Source organism: Leptinotarsa decemlineata, unplaced genomic scaffold, assembly GCF_025532065.1.
Source record: "Leptinotarsa decemlineata unplaced genomic scaffold, Ldec_3_MD MMD2_tig00026375_RagTag_RagTag, whole genome shotgun sequence".
Classification (NCBI taxonomy): domain Eukaryota; kingdom Metazoa; phylum Arthropoda; class Insecta; order Coleoptera; family Chrysomelidae; genus Leptinotarsa; species Leptinotarsa decemlineata.
This window is the reverse complement of record NW_027412711.1, coordinates 355,068-374,878: the sequence shown is the minus strand read 5'-3', so window position 1 is coordinate 374,878 and position 19,811 is coordinate 355,068. Positions and strand designations below refer to the sequence as shown.

At 31.9% G+C, this 19,811-nt stretch overlaps 1 protein-coding gene across 8 annotated transcripts in view; it reads left to right on the top strand.

Moving 5' to 3' along the window:
• The window catches only part of msn (serine/threonine-protein kinase msn), a 239,473-nt gene extending 219,966 nt beyond the window's left edge, over nt 1-19,507 (top strand). For all 8 annotated transcript variants that reach the window (XM_074185519.1, XM_074185518.1, XM_074185516.1 and 5 more), the window contains 2 exons: nt 4,207-4,341; nt 15,650-19,507. In XM_074185519.1, the coding sequence (XP_074041620.1) occupies nt 4,207-4,341; nt 15,650-15,898 (384 nt within the window). In that variant the 3' untranslated portion in view covers nt 15,899-19,507. The remainder of the gene's footprint in view (nt 1-4,206; nt 4,342-15,649) is intronic.
• The last annotated feature ends 304 nt before the right edge of the window (nt 19,508-19,811 follow it).

Here is a 19,811-nt window from a genome sequence, read left to right as displayed (position 1 = left end):
GTTACCAAAACAAGCTGGATGATAAATTTCAATTCTGCAGTTGAGTAAAGATTACTTAGGGATGACTCTGAAACTTTTTATATTAAAAAAATGTTTCAAATGGAATGGATGAAGAAAGAAGACGGGGAGGAAGACGCCAACTTAGTTGTTGAAACGTACGTCAAGAAGAGTGTTGCAGTTTTGGTGTCAGGAGAATTGTTCGTGTTGGAACATTAATTATGATCATTTGATGTTAATTCTTCAAAAGTAGTTGCTCACTTGTTCATCATGATTAGGTAGTTTTAATCAAAATAGGAGAATGAAAAAGTGCAATAACAGTATAATCGAGATGTTTACTGAGATGGTTAATCAAGAATGAAAGTTGTTCTTGGTAAATCTTTAGACCTGTGTTGTAAATATTTTATTGAATCATCATCCTCTATAAATGTTAGTTATATTATATATATGCCTTGAAACAGTTTTGACATTTTGAACCTGTCAAAGTCTTAACAACCAAATCTACTTCTGAAGAAAAATGGACTTCAAGGAAATTAACATTAAAACTATTCATAAAATACATTTTTCAAAAATATATCATGAAGAAATTCAAGATAATATCATCTATTCTATTCGAGAAGAAATCTTGGAAAAAGTAATGATTGAAGTTGATGCTATTACACTGAAACAAAAAGTAGATGAGTTGGTTGTTGACGTAGCTTTGGAAGCACTTTCAAAAATGATTTCTTTAGAGTTTTACTACCATAATGCCTCTCCAGATCCACTTGGTGAAAATTGGAATTGCGATAAACCAATCTCTCCCTCACCTCCCGATATTTTGAATGCAAGAAGAGTTACTTTACATTCTAAACAAGAAAAATTTGATGAAGAAAAAACATCTAAAAGCCTAGTAATTGTTTGTGAATGTGATCTTGGTGTGAAGTGTAATTGCTTACTAACTCCTATGAAACAAATTGAAGATCAAATGAGGAAAATTGATGAGAGTGTTGAAAACTTGGTAATCAGTGATCAAATGGTAGAAGAAAAAGAAAGCACTGCATCTGTTCAAACTTCTGATACTAGCAGTAAAAGTGAAAAAGTCTCTGTTGGGTATGCAAAAAGTGTATCTATTAAATCTGACCAGAGCAAAAGTATAAATGAATGGTTGTTTTCTGGGCAGCAAGACCATTCTAAAACTATGATTGGAAAGCAGTCTTCACAATTACCTAAAATTGAAATGTCTCAGCCAGTTAAAATTGTTTCCATTTCAAAGATTATGGAGCTTCCTCCAATTAGAATAGATGCAATGTTTGGTTCAAAACCAAAGGAAGCAAATCTCAAAAAAAAAAAGCGGAACTAATGTACCAACTCAGTTGACTGAAAAAAGACACATTTCAATAATATATGATAATATGTCTTTTATCTATTATACCCAATCAAAAAACATTAGTAAATATAAAAGTTGAAAGTTGATTTTCCTGAATTTTTAATGTGGGCCATTGTTTCATTCCGGTAAACGTTTGATTTCAAAAAGACATTATCAAATCTTTTTCATAATTGCTTTATCATCAGAAAACATACAGGGTGAATTATGAGTTTGTGGAATTTGGTCCAGAAGTCTTCTCTCGAGATATTCTTCTATTCAACTCGAAATATTCCTTCACAGAGTGTTTACAGACAACTAGTCAATTCTGTTGTTTTATAATTAATATCTTCTTTTTTTATTTAATGGAATACCTCTTAATTTGGGGCTCACGAAATTATTGTGATACTGTTCTCAATTCTTTTTTTCATATCCTGAGAAGTGGTAGGTGAAGTAGAATATACAATATTTTCCATGTTACCACCATAAAAATAATTCTATGGTGGTTAAATCTGCTGACCTTGCTGGCCAGTTATGATGAAACTTTTTATCCAAGTGTTTTCTTATGGATCCTTGGAAATGAGCAGGAGCATCATATAATTTTAAATACCTATATTTTAGAGGAACTTCGCAGATTTCCGAAATATCATGTTTTAAAAACCTCCAGAAATTTTGTTCCATGTAGAATTTCTTCAAAGAAATAAGACCCAAATATATGATCACCAATAATTCCACCGAAAAAATTTACGCTCCATCGGTTTAAATCAATGGTATGATAGACATGCCTATTTTCTGAAAATGAAATATAGAATGTCCAGTCTTGGGGTCTTGTCCCTCTTGTTTTGGGTTATCAATAGAACTAGATCAAACATTGATTTTTCCAAAAATATAGCAATATTTCGATACCTACCGCATTTAGGTATGTATAACCCTCAGAGTAATAATAAGAAATAGAGTTGCCATGCCTGTACGGTGCCTATACCAATATGATACATGTGTTTTGAAACGGGTATCCTACTATCCTTTTCTGTACAACTGTTGGGCAAGGGGAGTGACGGGGAATAAGAGGTTATGGAGAGTTTGTTTACATTTGGAGTAAGTGTGACCATAAAACAGTGGCGGTTGGTTCAGTTGATAATCGGAGGGATATTATATATTTATAAAGTAAATCATTTCAGGTGAAAACGTATCCTGTTCAAATAGTTTCTACAGGAAATTTGATTTATTATTTATTAATGATAATGGAAATGAAGCCAGTTTTTCTACCATCTAATAGATTTTTATTTATGTATGGCTTTATAATAAAGTGCGAGGTTTACTGGGTTAAAATTGAACTAAAGTTGAACTAATTCATAACAATGATAAATGTTAATTTCAAAAGTAATGAACTTTGCTTCATAAAATCAGATGAAAAAATTTGTGATTTATTCTCAGATTTGATAAACAAGCGGTACGGTTTGTGAGGTCCGATATAAAGAATTTTTGATTAGAAATCATGAATATTTATAATTACGATTGAGGTTTGATATTATTATGTGATTTCATTCAAAATTGGTATCTAGGGGTCTTCGTGGACCGATATTGTTTTTTTTTTCAATAATTCATGCTGACGAATTCTATAATTACGAAAAATCATTAATGTAAATAAAAAAAAATTGTATTCAAAAATGAAAAATATGTTTTTCATATGTGTGCTATAGGTTATATTCATTCTGTGATCAACAAATTAAAAAGCTTTCTGCTCAGTGTTCAGTTTGTAAACTAAATAGTTATTCTTGTGTAACCAGTGTTATATCTGTTATTGCTCACTTAACAACTAACTTAGTCACACAAAGAATATGATCTCCGTTTTGGTTTTTCTTTCTTTGCACGAGACTTTCGAGTTGCATACAGACAATATTCAATTAGAAATGACGGTTGTCATTTTTTTTAACTTCTTCTTAGTTGGGATATGTCAAATAATGAAATAATGTAAACGTAGTTTAAAAAACTTCATTTATAAGAATAAGATCAAAAAAACGATCATTACAAACATCAAAAATATCCACTTTCATAATCTCGGTCCACAAAGAACCCTAGATATCAATTTTGAATGAAATCACAGAATAATACCAAACCTCAATCGCAATTATAAATATACATGATTTCTAATCGACAATTCTTTATATCGGACCTCACAAACCGTACCGCTTGTTTATCAAATCTGAGAATAAATCATAAATTTCTTCATCTGATTTTATGAAGCAAAGTTCATTACTTTTGAAATTAACATTTATCATTGTTATGAATTAGTTCATTTGAAATAATTTAATTTCAACCCAGTAAACCATGCGCTTTATTATAAAGCCATACATAAATCAAAATCTAGTAGGTGGTAGAAAAACTGGCCCCATTTCCATAATCATCAACAATAAATCAGATTTTCCTGTAGGAACTATTTGAACAGAATACATTTTCACCTGAAATGATTTATTTTATAAAAATATAATGTCCCTCCGGTTATCAACTAAACCGACCGCCACTGTTTTATGGTCCAACTTATTTCCCGTAAACAAACAAAGTTATGCTCCCTTCAATGTAAGGATGGAAAAGGTCTCTCTATTGTCTTTTGTTACTCTGAGGTATAACCGTAATGAAAGTTCTCTCAGAAATCTTGATAGAATTCGAAAATTCCAAAATTTCCAAATGCATTTATAAAATGAATCATTCAAAAATTCCAAAATTTTCAAATGAAAAATCATTAAAATGTTTTGTCTAGCTTCCAAGGAAATACTCATTACTTGTGACTCACCCTGTATATTGTATAACCATTTGATGTTTTTTGGAGAGAATACAATACAAATAGTCACAATGTATTTTTCTTGCAGCCTCAAAATGCAATTAGTCCACACTGTATAGTTACTTTACCAAATAGTAATGGTATGCAGCTTTTACTGTGTTACGACAATGAAGGTGTTTATGTTAATACATATGGAAGGATATCAAAGAACATGTTACTTCAGGTAAGTAAAATTAAAATTAAATTCACAGTACACTTTTGGAAAGTTTATCGGTGTATGCAGGTGTATTTTAAAAATATCAATATGTCAAAAAATTGTTTTTTTTTTCTTTAAAAAATCTTTCGTTTTCTTCCTTCGCTACTTGCCTGGAAAAAAAGTGTTTTCCTCTTTATTTTTGAAACAAAGAATTGAAGTGAAGTTACATTTAGGACTACAAGTAGGCCAATTTTTGAGATCATGATATCTACTATGCAACTGAGAAATAAATATTTGAAAAATGAATATTTTGCATAAATGTTATTTTTTCCAATTTTTTCTGGAGGTATACAAAAAAAAATTTAGTTCAGAAAAGTATGTGAATATAATTTTTCCCAATTGTGATACAACGTGCAAAAACGCTAAAGGGCTACATAATTTTTTTTAACAATATTTCAAACTATAATTATTTTAGAATGAACAGGTGAAACTGTCGATTATAGATAGTCAACAGTTTGAATTGTCCATTATAGATAAATGATATTTTAAACTATTGATTAAAGTTAACCTAATAAACAGTTATAACTATCACCTTACAATGCCTTCCAATAACTGCACTTTACCGCACCGGTTTAAGCGAGTTCCAGTCCTTTAACATTGAAATTTTCATTTTTTAAAAGGCATACTCGAACATTTCTTCCAAGTTTTGATAAAAATGACATTTAGTCAAGAAAACGAACACACCAAAATGCATTGAAATAGACATTGTATCATAATAAGTTTTAAGCCAAGAATATAATAAGACGATAGGTAGAATTTGAAACCTCTGGCGTAAAGTTAACCTAATGAAAACGCTATTTCTGCACCAGTACAAAAATACTGTCTCCTGACACGAATTTCTTTAACCAAGTTAGTATCATCAGTATATGGCTAAGACTATTATCACTGTGAAAGCAGCCACAACTTCTAGCCATGGATTTCTCGAAGCGTCGCGCGAGATCCGACAATCCGACAAAATTGGGATCAAATTTGTGGTCAGCAATGACTTTACTCAATGACCTCAAAGAAACATCCATAATTCCTTCATATGGGCATACAGAACATATGTTGAAATATTTTGCCAAGACAAATCCATAATTTCTTCAAATATTCCATAGATGGGGATTTTTTCTTTGAATGTATTCAATTTGGCATATACAATGAGTCGTCCCATATGTTGAAATATTTTGCCGGGTAGGAAAACAAATCCCACACACCCTTATATGCTTTTAAAATGAAATTCAATGACTCCATCAAAAAATTCATGGATGGAGATTTTTTTGCATGATTACATTACTATGACCGGTACTGAATGAGACCTAAATCTCAAAATATTTTGCCGGGCAGAAAAACAACCCCCACACACCTTTACATGATTCAAAATTTAATCTAATGACTTCATCAAAATATTCGTGGATGGTTTTTTTTTGCATGAATACATTACTATAACTATATCTCAGAATATTTTGCCGGGCAGAAAAACAACCCCCACACACCCTTATATGTTATAAAAATAAAATTCAATCACTCCATCAAAATTTTCGTGGATGGGTTTTTTATTGCATAATTACATACTATGAGAAGTACGGAATGAGACCTATATCTCAGAATATTTTGCGGGGCAGAAAAACAACACCCATACACCCTTAGGGCCCGTCCATTATTCACGTGATGTTTTCTAGCATTTATTATCCCCCCCTTGGTGATACGTGGATTCACAAATAATGTTATTCTGAAATTAAGGACCATGACAGAAAGGTTGCAAGTTGTTTTTGACTGACATAAAAGTACCTAATATTAAAGGAATGGTGAAATAATACAAAAACATATATTGTAATCAATTTGAAAATAAGTAACTCTATACATGGATGTGTAGATCATGCAAAGAAGTAACTTTCAGACACAAACTGGAAGAAAGTCTTCCTGAAACAGCTACTTTCATATAAACATTGAATTACACGAAAGAAAAAAAAATTCTTTCGAAACAAATACTTCTATATGAACACTTAATTATACAGAAGATACTTTTCTTTACTCAGTTTGTATTTCAAACATTCGTTGTGGAATAAAAATCAGATATCATTCACATGAGTTCTACTTTAAATGAATGGTAACAAATTGAACTTACATGGAAAAACTGTCATCCTCACTGTGAGATGAGATTCACTCATGAGATTCCCTCATCCTTTTTTTGTATCAAGATGGAGTAGTAGAAAGCCAAAAACTTTCTTTCCCAAAAATTAATCACTCCTAAAAATATAACCCCTTCAATATATTTGTACTAGTACACGAACATATTTTTCAATGTACATTGTCCTTGAACCACGCATTAGCCAAATTTTCTTCAACACTAACAAATAAGCATCTTGTAAGTCAGTTGTTGGCACTGTTCTTTGTTGAAGATCAACGTTGGCGCGCGGCGAGCGCCACTTCGTTCGTTGCGTAGCAACGGCGAGCCAAAGTTACACTACACGTCGCTTTTCAGTGATTTCTGTTTAACTTCCCTCCCCCCCCCTCATACAAGCCTTACGTGATTAAAATAAAATTTAATAATAATTGAATAGAACTGGCCCATTCTATTGAATTTCATTTTTCAAGCATGTGAGGGTGTTGTTTTTCTGCCCAGCAAAATATTCTGAGATATAGGTCTCATTCAGCACTTTCCATAGTAATGTAATCATGTAAAAAAAGTCCCCGTCCACTAATATTTTCATGAAGGTATTGAATTTCTTCTAATAACTTTAACTGTTATAATATAATAAGTGTTATCATAGTTTTGGTTGTGAAGATTTAAAGCTGCTTTATTAATTTCATCTGAACCCGCGGTTAGGTTTCTGATTTGATTATATATGTTACCTGAATAATTGTTTTTCAAATATTCTGCCATGTCTTACTTTTATTTTGGAAGGTCTTCACGTTGTTTCATAATTATTTTATTTTTATTATATATCTCCATATCTTCATATATGATTTCGAAAATTTTCTTGTTGATATAGAAGTTATGGAACAACTAACTGACTTACTTACCTTTGTTGAAATTACCTAATTACTTAACCATATACCAAATGAACTAGAAATGATAAAAAAGTGTTATGTCTTGGATATTCAGCACTTTAAACCAACCTACACTTTCCTTGTGTAAATAACCTTCGTGGAAATTCATTGAATTTGTTTATGTGTGGTGGTTGTTTTTTCTGCCCTGCATAATATTCTGAGATATAGGTCTCATTCAGCACCTTTCATAGTGATGTAATGCAAAAAAATTCCCATCCACGAATATTTTGATGGAGTCATCGAATTTTATCCCAAAAGCATATAAGGGTGAGTGGGGATTGTTTTTCTGTCCGGCAAAATAATCTGAGATATAGGTCTCATTCATCACCTTTCATAGTAATGTAATCTTGCAAAAAATCCCCATCCACGAATATTTTGATGGATTTATTGAATTTTATTTTGAAAGTATTTACGTGTGGGAGTTGTTTTTCCGACCGGCAAAACATTCTGAGATATAAGTCTCATTCAGCACCTTTCATAGTGATGTAATCTTCCAAAAAAAATCCCCGTCCACTAGTATTTTGATGGAGTAATTGAATTTTATTTTAAACGCATATAAGGGTGTGTGGGTTGTTTATCTGCCCGGCAAAATATTCTGAGATATAGGCCTCATTCAGCATCTTTCATAGTAATGTAATCATGCATAAAAATCCCCGTCTACTAATAATTTGATGGAGTAATTGAATTTTAATTTTAAAGGGGGGTGTGGGGGTTGTTTTTTTTTGCCCGGCAAAATATTCTGAGATAGAGGTGTCATTCAGCACATTTCATAGTAATGTAATCATGTAAAAAAAGTCCCAGTCCACTAATATTTTCATGGAGGTATTGAATTTCACTTTGAAAGCGTGTAAGGGTGTGCGGGGGTTGCCGACAAAGTAATCTGAGATATAGGTCTAATTCAGCTCCTCTCATCTACATAATTCAGAGGACGGCATCCTAGAGTATGAATGTTTATATACAGGGTTAATCAAGATGTTGAAGAAAAAGACATTCAAGAATACTTACAGGAAAAGACTAATCAAAACGCACAGGATTTTACAGTAACTCTCCTAAAAGAACAAAACGGATTCAAGAGTTTTATGGTAGCGGCGGATTTTAAATTTAACCCATAACAGACTGGCGTTGCCATATGGCAATGCTTATCTACCTGACATCTATACTGTTTTTTGAAAAGAACATAATCAATTTTTACAGTTTTCTGCTATGGTGCAGTTCACGAATTGTTTACGTTACTTCTAAATAGGAGTAGATGATTCTGGCATGCTTCTTTCCCTTAGTGTGATTGAATATTCTAGCGTGTTATATTTGCTGACTGCAAAATGGATATAAACTTCATGTAGGTACAACAAAATATCTCCTGTTATGGTCTATAGTAGCATGCAAATCTAAATAAATGATGATTTTCCATACAAATAGCACTTTTGACTGAAATAATCCGCTAATTAGATATTTAATTGATTCCTAACCTCAGAATTGCCATATGGCAATGCTAGGCTTCACAGGCTGCTTGTTTATATGATGTTCCTTTTTGTTGTTAGAGATGGGTTAACTCTGGAAGAAGCATTGCAAATGGCTTATTCAGACGACCTCGATGTTCGAAACATCTTTATAGAACCGCCAGATGTGAATGAATTGACTGATGAAGATTCTGGCGAGGAGGATGAAGGAGGGCTTGTTGACAATTTGTCAAGAAATCAACTGAAGGCATCCGCTCAGTTAGAAGTTTTTCAAAACGATTCCCTCGAAGATGACGAACCAGTTACTCTCGACGAACATAATGAGGGGATGCGCGAAAATTTTGTAGAAGGAAACAATCGAGAAGAAACTGTTTTCGTGCAAGCAGAAACAATTGATTATGACAAAATTGAATGGATCGAAGGTGATCTTATAATGACGGCGAAAGAATTTCCTAAGGGAAATTATGAGAATTTCAAAACTTTCACGCCTGTCGAAATGATCGAACTGTTCTTTGATGACGACATGATTGATTTTTTCTTGGAAGAGACGACAAGATATGCCCTTTTCAAAAATCATCCAAATCCCCAAATAACTCGAGAGGAAATGCGGTGTTTTCTCGCAATCCTAATATTGTCTGGATATAACTGGATGCCAGGCAAAAAATTATTTTGGGATACTGCTGGAGATTTGGGCAACCAATTGGTTATAGAGGCAATGAGAAGAGATCGGTTTTTGACAATTTGGAAATATTTCCATTTAGCAAATAATAATGATATCGATCAAACCGATAAGTACTACAAATTGCGACCACTCGTAGAAAAATTGCAAGCCAAATTTATGAAATATTACGTACCCGAGAGAGATTTGAATTACGATGAATCCATGGTAAAATATTTTGGTAGGCATTCATGTAAACAATTTATAAAGGGAAAACCAATACGTTTTGGGTACAAGGTTTGGTGTATCAATGGTACAAGCGGATATCTTGCGAATTTCATGATATATCAAGAAAAGGATCCAAAATATAATGACAATTATAATGCGGTGTTTGGAACTTCTTCTGCACCATTTGTCACATTATTGAACGAGATGCCTGAGGAGAAACGAAATCTACAATATTCTCTATTTTGTGATAACCTCTTCACTAGTTTCCATTTATTGACTCACCTCAAACAAACGGGATACAATTAGAGAAAACCGTATTCCAAAAAGCTGTCCTCTAATTTCAAAAAAAGCTATGAAAAAGAAGAACAGGGGAGAAGTCGGTTATGTATTGGATAAGCAAAATGGAATTGGTGAGGTGGGTTGATAACAATGAGGTAACTGTTGCATCTACTTCTGATGGAGTATCTCCAATGGGCAGCGTCAAACGATATTCCAAGGTAGAAAAGAAAAACATCAACATCCGAAGACCTTGTATGATTGGAAAATACAATTCATCAATGGGTGGCACAGACTAGATGGATGAGAACATTTCCCGTTATAGAATTGGATTACGATCAAAAAAATGGTGGTGGTGTCTCTTCACTTGGTTAATAGATGCTACTTTACAAAACGCTTGGATTTTACATAAGAAAGCAGGAAATAATTTGACTCATCTGCAATTCAGGAGAGAGATTGTCAAAGCATACCTCATAAAATATCGCAATACTCGGCAGGCCATCAAGCAGTGCATCAAGTAGATCTTTTAGCCGTATTTCTGATGACATAAGATTTGATAATGTGGGACATTATATGACTTTTGTACCAAATAATAAGAAAAAAAAATGTGCTGGTGAACAATGCAAGTCAATTATGAGAACAATGTGTATCAAATGTGGCGTAGGGCTTTGCCTAAAATGCAATTTATTGTTCCATACCCGTTTGTAAATCTTCCTGACAATTCTGACATTTTTTCAATAAAAACATTTCATTCAAGTCGTTATTTTACTAATTCTGCACCAGAAGACCACATCCACCCATTGCAATGCCTAGCATCGCCATATGGCAACCAGCAATATTTTGAAGAAAAATGCATATTTCAATAATTCGTTGTCATTTTCTTGATCACTAGAATTAATTGAAGCACTTTCACTTGAAATTATCATTTTTTTGAAAAACAAGAAAACTCCGTCCCTGATGGGTTAAGGAAGATTTTTACAAACCATCCTTCTGGCCTCGAGGTGTGGGATATCGCAGATATGACTTCAGAACAGATGGACCTACAGTGGGACCAGTCTCTTTTTTAGAAAGAGCAAGGAAAGACTCCAATTGAATTCTAATGACAAATCACCAATATTGATAAATTTGGGGAATCCAAAAAAATTGTCGAACACTACAAAGGAGGAAACCGCATCAGTTTCATTGTCTCATGTAGAATTGACAAATTTTATTTTATCTAAGGAATTGAAGGGGGTCGATGTGGTGAGTGTATTTCATATAAATATACAATGCCTATCAAATAAAACTGAAGAAATTGATCTTTTTCTGAACAAATTCAATTTTGATATAATATGTCTATCAGAACATTGGCAAGAAAAAACAAATCTTGAAAGTATCAACATCTCAGGATTCTCTCTGGCAGCAGAATTCTGTAGAATACATAATAGACATGGAGGAGTAGCTATATTTACAAAAAATAAACTAAACCATTAAAACTAAAGAATTTGAATGATGAGATAAACTCTGAATTTTGTGGCTTAGAATTATCAAACACTTTACAGATCCTGCTTGGGAAATGCTGAAATTTTCTTGGTAAACCTGGAAAATTTATTAAATAAATACGTAAGAGGTAAAAATAAAATCATAATACTGGGTGATTTTAACATTAATTTCAAGTCGAATTCGAATGTCTTATCTGAATTGAAATGCTTACTAAATTCGTTTGGCCTCACTATAATCATATCTGAATTCACCAGGATAACAGCATATTCATCCAGCTGCATTGATAATGTATTGACAAATATAGAGAAACAGAACATGTCTTCAGGTGTATTGGATCCATGTCTGTCTGACCATATTGGACAATATATAATCTTAAACAAAATCACTGAATGTAAACCCGACATAATTATGAAAAGATCTTTATCTTACTCCTCAATGTAAAAATTCAGAGAATACCTCAAGAGTATTGATTGGGGTATTTTTGAAAATACAAATTTAGGTATCAACTTTCTAGCAAATTTCCTGGTTGATACTTGAGCTGATTATGAGGGAGTACACTTTCCATATAAAAAGTATAAAATTGGAGAAAAACCGCCAGTTATATGGTACAATAATTCTTTGAAGGAGAAGAGGGACACACTTTCAATAGTAAAATGTATCTATGATACAAAGAAAAATCCTACTGATAAGGTGGCATACAATTCACTTAAGAAAAGCTACACGAAGGAATTGAAAGAAGCAAAAAGAAATTCATATGGACATTATATCAGTACATCAGAAAACAAATCAAAAGCTAGTTGGCAAATTATAAACTATGAGTTAAATAGGAAAACTAAATGTAACCCTGAAACTCCAATATGTGAAACCTCTTTCAACACTCACTTCACAAGTGTTGCTGGAAATATAATAAACCAGTTACCCAATATACCAGACGAATTGATCCAATACAAACATTTTCCTGTGCCATGCAATTCTTTTTTCCTAACGGGAGTTACAAGCTATGAGGTTCTTGATGCAATTAATGCATTAAAAAATTCGAAATCCGAATCCGAAATCCTATTCATAAAAAGGGAGATATTACAGAAATTGACAATTATAGACCAATATCCATTATTTCCATATTTGCTAAAATCATCGAAATAATTCTGAAAAATAGACTAGTGAAATATTTTGAAAAAAACCAATTTTTGAATAATGCACAGTATGGGTTTCGACAAAATCGCTCTACAACTCTTGCAATTCTTAATATATTGGAAGGCATAGTTGAGGGTCTGGAACAAGGTGTACTCACGGATATTACACTCTGTGACTTGTCGAAGGCCTTTGACTGTGTCTCTCATGAGATACTCATTTTGAAACTCAAATATTACGGTATTAGAGGGGTGGCATTGAAGTTATTCAGTTCATATTTAGAAAATAGAAAACAATGTGTTACTGTTAACCAAAGAAACTCGGACTTTCTACCTATAGAACATGGTGTCCCACAGGGGTCAGTGCTAGGGCCATTCTTATTTGTAATTTATATAAATGACCTATGCACCTTCCTATTACCCAATAAAAGTGTTCTATTCGCCGACGACACTACTTTGATGAGTACCGGTAAAAACCTTATGGAACTCACTTCTTCTTCTTATAACATTGAAAAACGTGCTGAAAATTGGTTTACTGCAAACAAACTCAAGTTGAACGCAAGCAAATCCTAAAAAATAACCTTCTCCTCTAATATGAACTTACAAATGGGAAATACTGTCAAGCTACTCGGAATTGTTATTGATGACAAACTCACATGGTCGAATCACATAGAACAGCTCTGTAACAAATTAGCAAGTACTCTATTTCTCTTGAGGCAGTTAAAAAAAGCAAATCAACCTGATACTCTGAGAATGACATATTTCTCTCTGTTTCATTCGCAGATAAACTATGGAATAATTTTATGAGGGAATGCCACTCGTGCAATAACCTTCTTTCGACAACAAAAAAAAGCAGTAAGAATTTTAGCTGGAGTTGGATATAGAGAACATTGTCACCCATACTTTATAAAGTTTGGCATCATGCCATTACCTTCATTATATATCTACAATGCCTTATTAGAAATACACAGAAATATCAACCAGTTACAAACCCAGTCAGATATACATGACCATAATACACTGCTTTTATTCCACAAACGAGTTTCTCGTCACAACAAAGCAACTGAGTCATGCACTCAACACATCACTTCTCTGAAATATTCCATTACGCTATTTATTTATGCCTCACTTGATTATGTTTGTAACACTTTCAAAATATCATATATTTTATTGTATAATTTTATTCATTGTGTACTTTATATTGTATCTATTGAAATATTGATATGTCATAAATGTATTTATATATGTAATGTGGTGAAAATATATCTATCTATCTATCCATCTAATGAATCGATATTTATTCTTCAAAGAACATTCTACAGTAAATGTTCAATCATTATTGAATAAAGTAGTAGCTGTCCTTCAATTTGCAAAACATTTTGGGTGCAGCTGATGACCGCGTGCCGTAGGCTCTCGCTACAAATCTATGGCTAGAAATTCGTGGCTGCTTTCACACTCGTAAGACTATTTAATATTTTTTCCCTCAGTAATTTCCTGGTGATAATAAGTTGTTTAGCAAAACACGCGTCGAGAGACACTACTTTTGTTCTTGTGCGGGAAAAGTAGTCTTTCGTATCTATTCGCTGAATGTGATTTATTTACAAGGATATATTTAGGATTACTGAGGAATACTCTTTATTCATGTTTTAATTCACTAATATAAACAGTACAGTACATTAAAAAATTATCACTAGTAGTAATGAAAGTCTAAGAATCACAAGATAGTTTCACAATTTTCAAAAGAATGTCACTTGGCCTGATGCTGCAGGAGAAGGGTATTTATCCAAACGTAAAATGTTTGAGAAAAGTGAAATAACATTATTAGTATTTATCAGTGTTTAAGAGTTGACATTTCCAGAGAAATAAAAAAATAAATGAATGTGAGAAACATACTTCATCAAAGCTTTCACTGGAATTTGAATAAATAGTACAAATAATATAGAGTTGTATTTACTTTTATTGGTTATACTTATAACCAGTATATTTATTTTATTGCTAATCAGTAATAAAATGGAGCTCTTAGGATAATTCAATTATATCTCATTAATTTTTCAAATGACAATTCTCATCAAACTAGAGGTTATAACAGTATGTATGTTAAAGTATTAACGAACTTTAAAATGACAAAATGTTTAAGGCTTTCGCGGCCAAGGTTTTCAGTGTTACTATTTTTATTCGGGTTTGAAGGCCGTCGATTTTTAGAATTTCTTTCTGTCCTTACTACGTTGGCTCGATTTGCTGCTTCTTCAAAGTTCATATATCTTGAGTTTATCTCCGAGAGATAAACTCAACATGTATGAACCTCTGAAAAAGCTAGAACTTCCAAATGATCGACATTTTGTGAAATTCTTCACTGGGTAAATGATCCACATGACAAAGAAAGTGGTAATGAAATTCATAAACATTATCATTGTATGGAACAAGTCATTTTTATAGAGAAAATCAGAGTTTTTATGGATTGTGGAACGTGAGAATTCCCAGAAAGATTCACAGAAAATTAAAAGTGTATATTGATGTCTCATACATGTGTAAAATTCACAAATTGCATTGTTGTGTACTGTACATATTAAATTTTATAAAGAATTGTTCAAATTTACTTTTTGAAATTGTGAACCTCAGACTCATATCGCGTCAAAATGAATAAAACAAATTTATGTAAGATATAGAAGGAACTGTTTTGACAAATTATTATGAGATTTTTAATAACGCTTTACAAAACCATAAAACGTGTTTCAATATGTAATGTGTTGCAGTTTTGTAAACTATTTAATGAAAATTTCAAGTGTCAACTAAATACGTTATCACAAATTTTCATCAAGTATCGCAAAATTTCAAGCCAGTTAGAATTAAAAATAGATATATAGTATGGGACTTTTAAAAAACTAATTTTTTTTTTCTCGGTGTGAAACTTCAAAAAACTATTCAGAAGTTACTTGGTGTATGTTGTGAACCATTTTATAATATTTGATAAATGAATAATTTGCTTATTTACCTACTACTTTTTTTTTCAGTGGGGTGAAATGCCCACATCTGTAGCCTACATTGGTACAGGACAGATAATGGGCTGGGGTAACAAAGCCATAGAAATTCGCTCTGTTGAATCTGGACATTTGGATGGTGTATTTATGCATAAAAAATCTCAACGGTTAAAGTTTTTGTGTGAAAGAAACGATAAAGTGTTCTTTTCAAGTGCGAAAAGTGGCTCATCTTGTCAGATATACTTCATGACCCTCAATAAACCCGGCATGGCGAATTGGTAACGTTACATGAGAGTAGAACATTTATCAGTGGTTAGGAAATTGATCAATGATCAAGAGAGTGGTCAATGATTGAACAAATCGATTGTTATCGATGGTTGTAAATGTGAGTGGCAAGTGCATATAGTTAGACTGAAATGATTATTTGTTGGTTGTTTAGACTAGATTTGGTATTGATTTGATTTTCGAATTTGAACTAGTCTTGATGGATTTTCAGATGTCTGGGATATTTGAATTTTGAGGTTGACTATATTTAATTTTTGGTTAATACCATAGAAATAAAGCAGGTTCTGCAATTTTCACATTAGAAATGCACAAACGCAAATACTCTTTATGAGAACTGAAAGTCATGATGGCTCTGTTTTCTGAAAAAACAGTTTTAATTGAAAAAAGTTCACTCAGCTCTTAGAGAAGTATAATGCATTTACAACATAAAAAAATATATATTTTTTAATGTTGGGTTGAACTTTTCTTATGATTAAAGGCTGTAAATAATAACTTTTCATTATTGCTGCCTCTATGAAATTTTTTATATGAGTTGAAGCAAATACTAGAAAATTGTATATCTTTTTCCTAGAAAAAAATTCACTTCCTCAAAATTTGAATATCTTATCAACTCAGTACAAGACATTGTCAGTGCAGTGCCAATCAATTTTCATTTTCTTTCTGTGATGCAAAGTATAAAAATAATATGATTATAAACTTCGTTTCACTTTTTTTATGAAGAAAAATGGTGCTACTTTCTATAGTTCTAGGCCATTGGTATATATTTATTTCAACTAAAAGTGAACATGTATTTTTTGGCACTGCCGTTTTGGTACAAAAAATTATATATTATTCACTTCTACAAATAGAATCTGGAACTTTTGAGTTACGAATAAATCCACTGCAAATTTTTTAATGTTACAAAACGAAAAAATTCTGTAATCAAAATTATGACAATTGGATACATCCCTCAGGGTAAAAGTACATGATATGGCAAGTATTGACACATTTCTTGTTGTACGACAATCAAAATGAAAACGAATCCATACTTTCACCAGAAAAAATAGTAAAAAGTGTGGTTATAGTTATAAACAATTTACAGTTTCATGCAAACGAACAAAAACATACAATCCCTGTGAACAACACCTCTGGTAAATAGATAAATGTTATGCCACGAAAATGCCCGTTGTCAATTGAATTCACAGGTCTCAGTGTTTGGCATTCCATTGGCAAATATTAGCAAATATACTCAAATACCCATTTATTTGGAGATTACATGGTTTGTTACCTCTTATTCAAGTAACACTACACTGTGAGATTTCCATTAGACAGCACAACACATATTTCGCAATATGAAAATGCCTAACGTTTTCAAAAAACACTTTATTGTGAGATTTTCAATAAACAGTTTTACAAAACCAAACACATGTTTCACCATACAATGGCTTCTTTGGGCGTATCTCTACAGTAAAGTACTTTACACAATAAAGTGTTTTTTGAATACGTTAGTTATGGATTTTTATCAAGTATCGGCCAGTTCCATCATATATGAAAACGCTTGATAAAAGTATTGCATAGAAAAACACGTGTTGCGGTTTTGGAAACTGTCTAATAGAAATCTCACAATAAAGTATTACTTGAATAACTTATAGATTTTCATTAAGTATCAGCCAATTCCATCATATATTTCATATTTTCATTTGACACTTCGGAACTCGCAAATATATGCCAAACGATTGGCAACTTTTTGACGGTGTCTCGGATTTGCTGAGAACATGGTTTGCAAATTTCCTGTTGAACTTCTGATATCAAAATGGTTTTCCAATTGCGCATTGAACTTCTGATAAAACGTCGCTTTTGCCATACCATGTACTTTTACCTTTAACAACACTAATATCAAGGAACTCTAAATTCCCTCAAAAAACAGATAAGATCTTATTGGTACTTTTTTATTGATTAATTTCTTGAAAATATGTATGTTCTTGCCGCATTGTGTACAAATATAATTAATTTGGTGTGAATTCATCAATATAATTTTTTGTGACCAATTGATATATACTTTGTCAGTTCATTTTGTAAAATTAATAACTTTCACAATTAGGTGCCAACTGTGTAAGGAACATGAAAATGCTCACAAGTGTGTAGATAGGTCCAAAAAACAACCTAGTGTAACAATTTGATGAATAAGTAACCCTCTTGCTCAAATAAAAATGTGAAGCAAGTATTGGAACACTTGAATGTTTCACGTTTTTTTGAGCCTTTTTTGTACATAGTTATTCACCTACAAAACTTTTGATTGAAATTCAAAATGCAATGTATCATGTAGCACTATTTGGGAAAGTGTTATTAGACAAAATAAGGGTAACATAAGGTAATCATTTTTATACTAGTCGGAAAATTTAAGAAAAGTAAGCAGTTTTTTAAGGGGACACTTGCAAAATGATAAGGAAACATAATCAAGTTTGGTAAAACCTTTTTTTTTTTTTGCTTGTCTGGTGTCCCAAAGCTATGGGATTAGCCATGAAAAAAACCTAAAAAAACTACAGAGTGAACTGAAATATCACTTGAAATATCAATGACATACTGTTCGCACATGTTTTGTTATATCATTATGTATTATTAACGAAGTTCAGAATGTTATAGCCATTTCAAGTGAAAGAGGCGCATTCTCCAGTGGTGTGTAAGTTTGGCTGAATTTCATCATGTAGGAGGCAGCATATCACAGGCATTTTGCAAACGGTCTCTCATAAACTTTTGGTTCCACTTGTATCAAAGCAATTACTATTTAAATTACTTGATACCGTTTTTTGAAATGTAATAATCAGTTTCACTCTATAACAATAGTAATTCCATATAATTTTTAGAATGAACTACTTGCTCAATTTTTGGTCAAACTGAATTGTTTTTAATTGATCACCTGGTATGACTTATTTGAGTTTCGATATATGTGTTTTCAGGTTTTTTTAAGTCTATTATTTGATGTATCTACTCATAAATCCGTAATTTATTCATGATTATTTTGAAAACAATCGTTAGTATTATTCAAGCTTCGAATAATGTGGAAAACATTCAATAATTCAAAGTTAATAGTTGTTATCTATGTTTTGTCTAATAGTAAATTTTGTCTATTGGGCTGTTTTGTTCAACATTATAAGATTTTCTGTTTGCGAAGGAAAAACTAAAGAATTAAAACCGATTTTATTTTAAAGTCTAAATTCATTACTTTTGTTTATTTTGTGCAATTCAGACTGTTTTATATGAATATAAAATATTTTCTTAATTTGCAATTTTCTGTGGGGTGAACATGCCATAACTGTAGACTTTTTTTTGTGGAATCTGTTATGGAATATTTGTTAACTTCTCGTTAGAAGCAGATTTAACAATAAAATATATTCATTTTTTGAATTTGCTGTCTTGTCGACGATCCTGTTACTTCAAAGTACTATTTTGGTTATTATATTTGCATATAATGCCCATACTGTAAGTGGCAAGCTGTTTCTATTGCTCTTTTGTAATAATTTCCAAAGAGAAGGTATATGTGTGATTTTTTATAGTTTATAACATTTATATGGATATCATTTTATTAATATTATTCAAAATATTAAAATTATATTATTATGACCTGTATTTTTCGTATTCTTCACTTCATCAGATGATTATTACATGAATATTCATAACTATCTAAAATATTACTTAATGGAAATCCAGATGTTTTTATAAATTCCATAATGAAATGTAAAACTGGAACCTCTGGCGTAGAATAAATCCATAACTTTTCCTAAACACCAAACCTGCAATATTTTCCTCATCTCCTGAAGACGCCAACTTGTGCTTGTTTTACATTCATCATCCATATTGCTGAAAAGTCATTTTATTCTCAATAAGTGAAAAAATGATCATTTGGATCCCTCTGTAATATGAATTATTATAA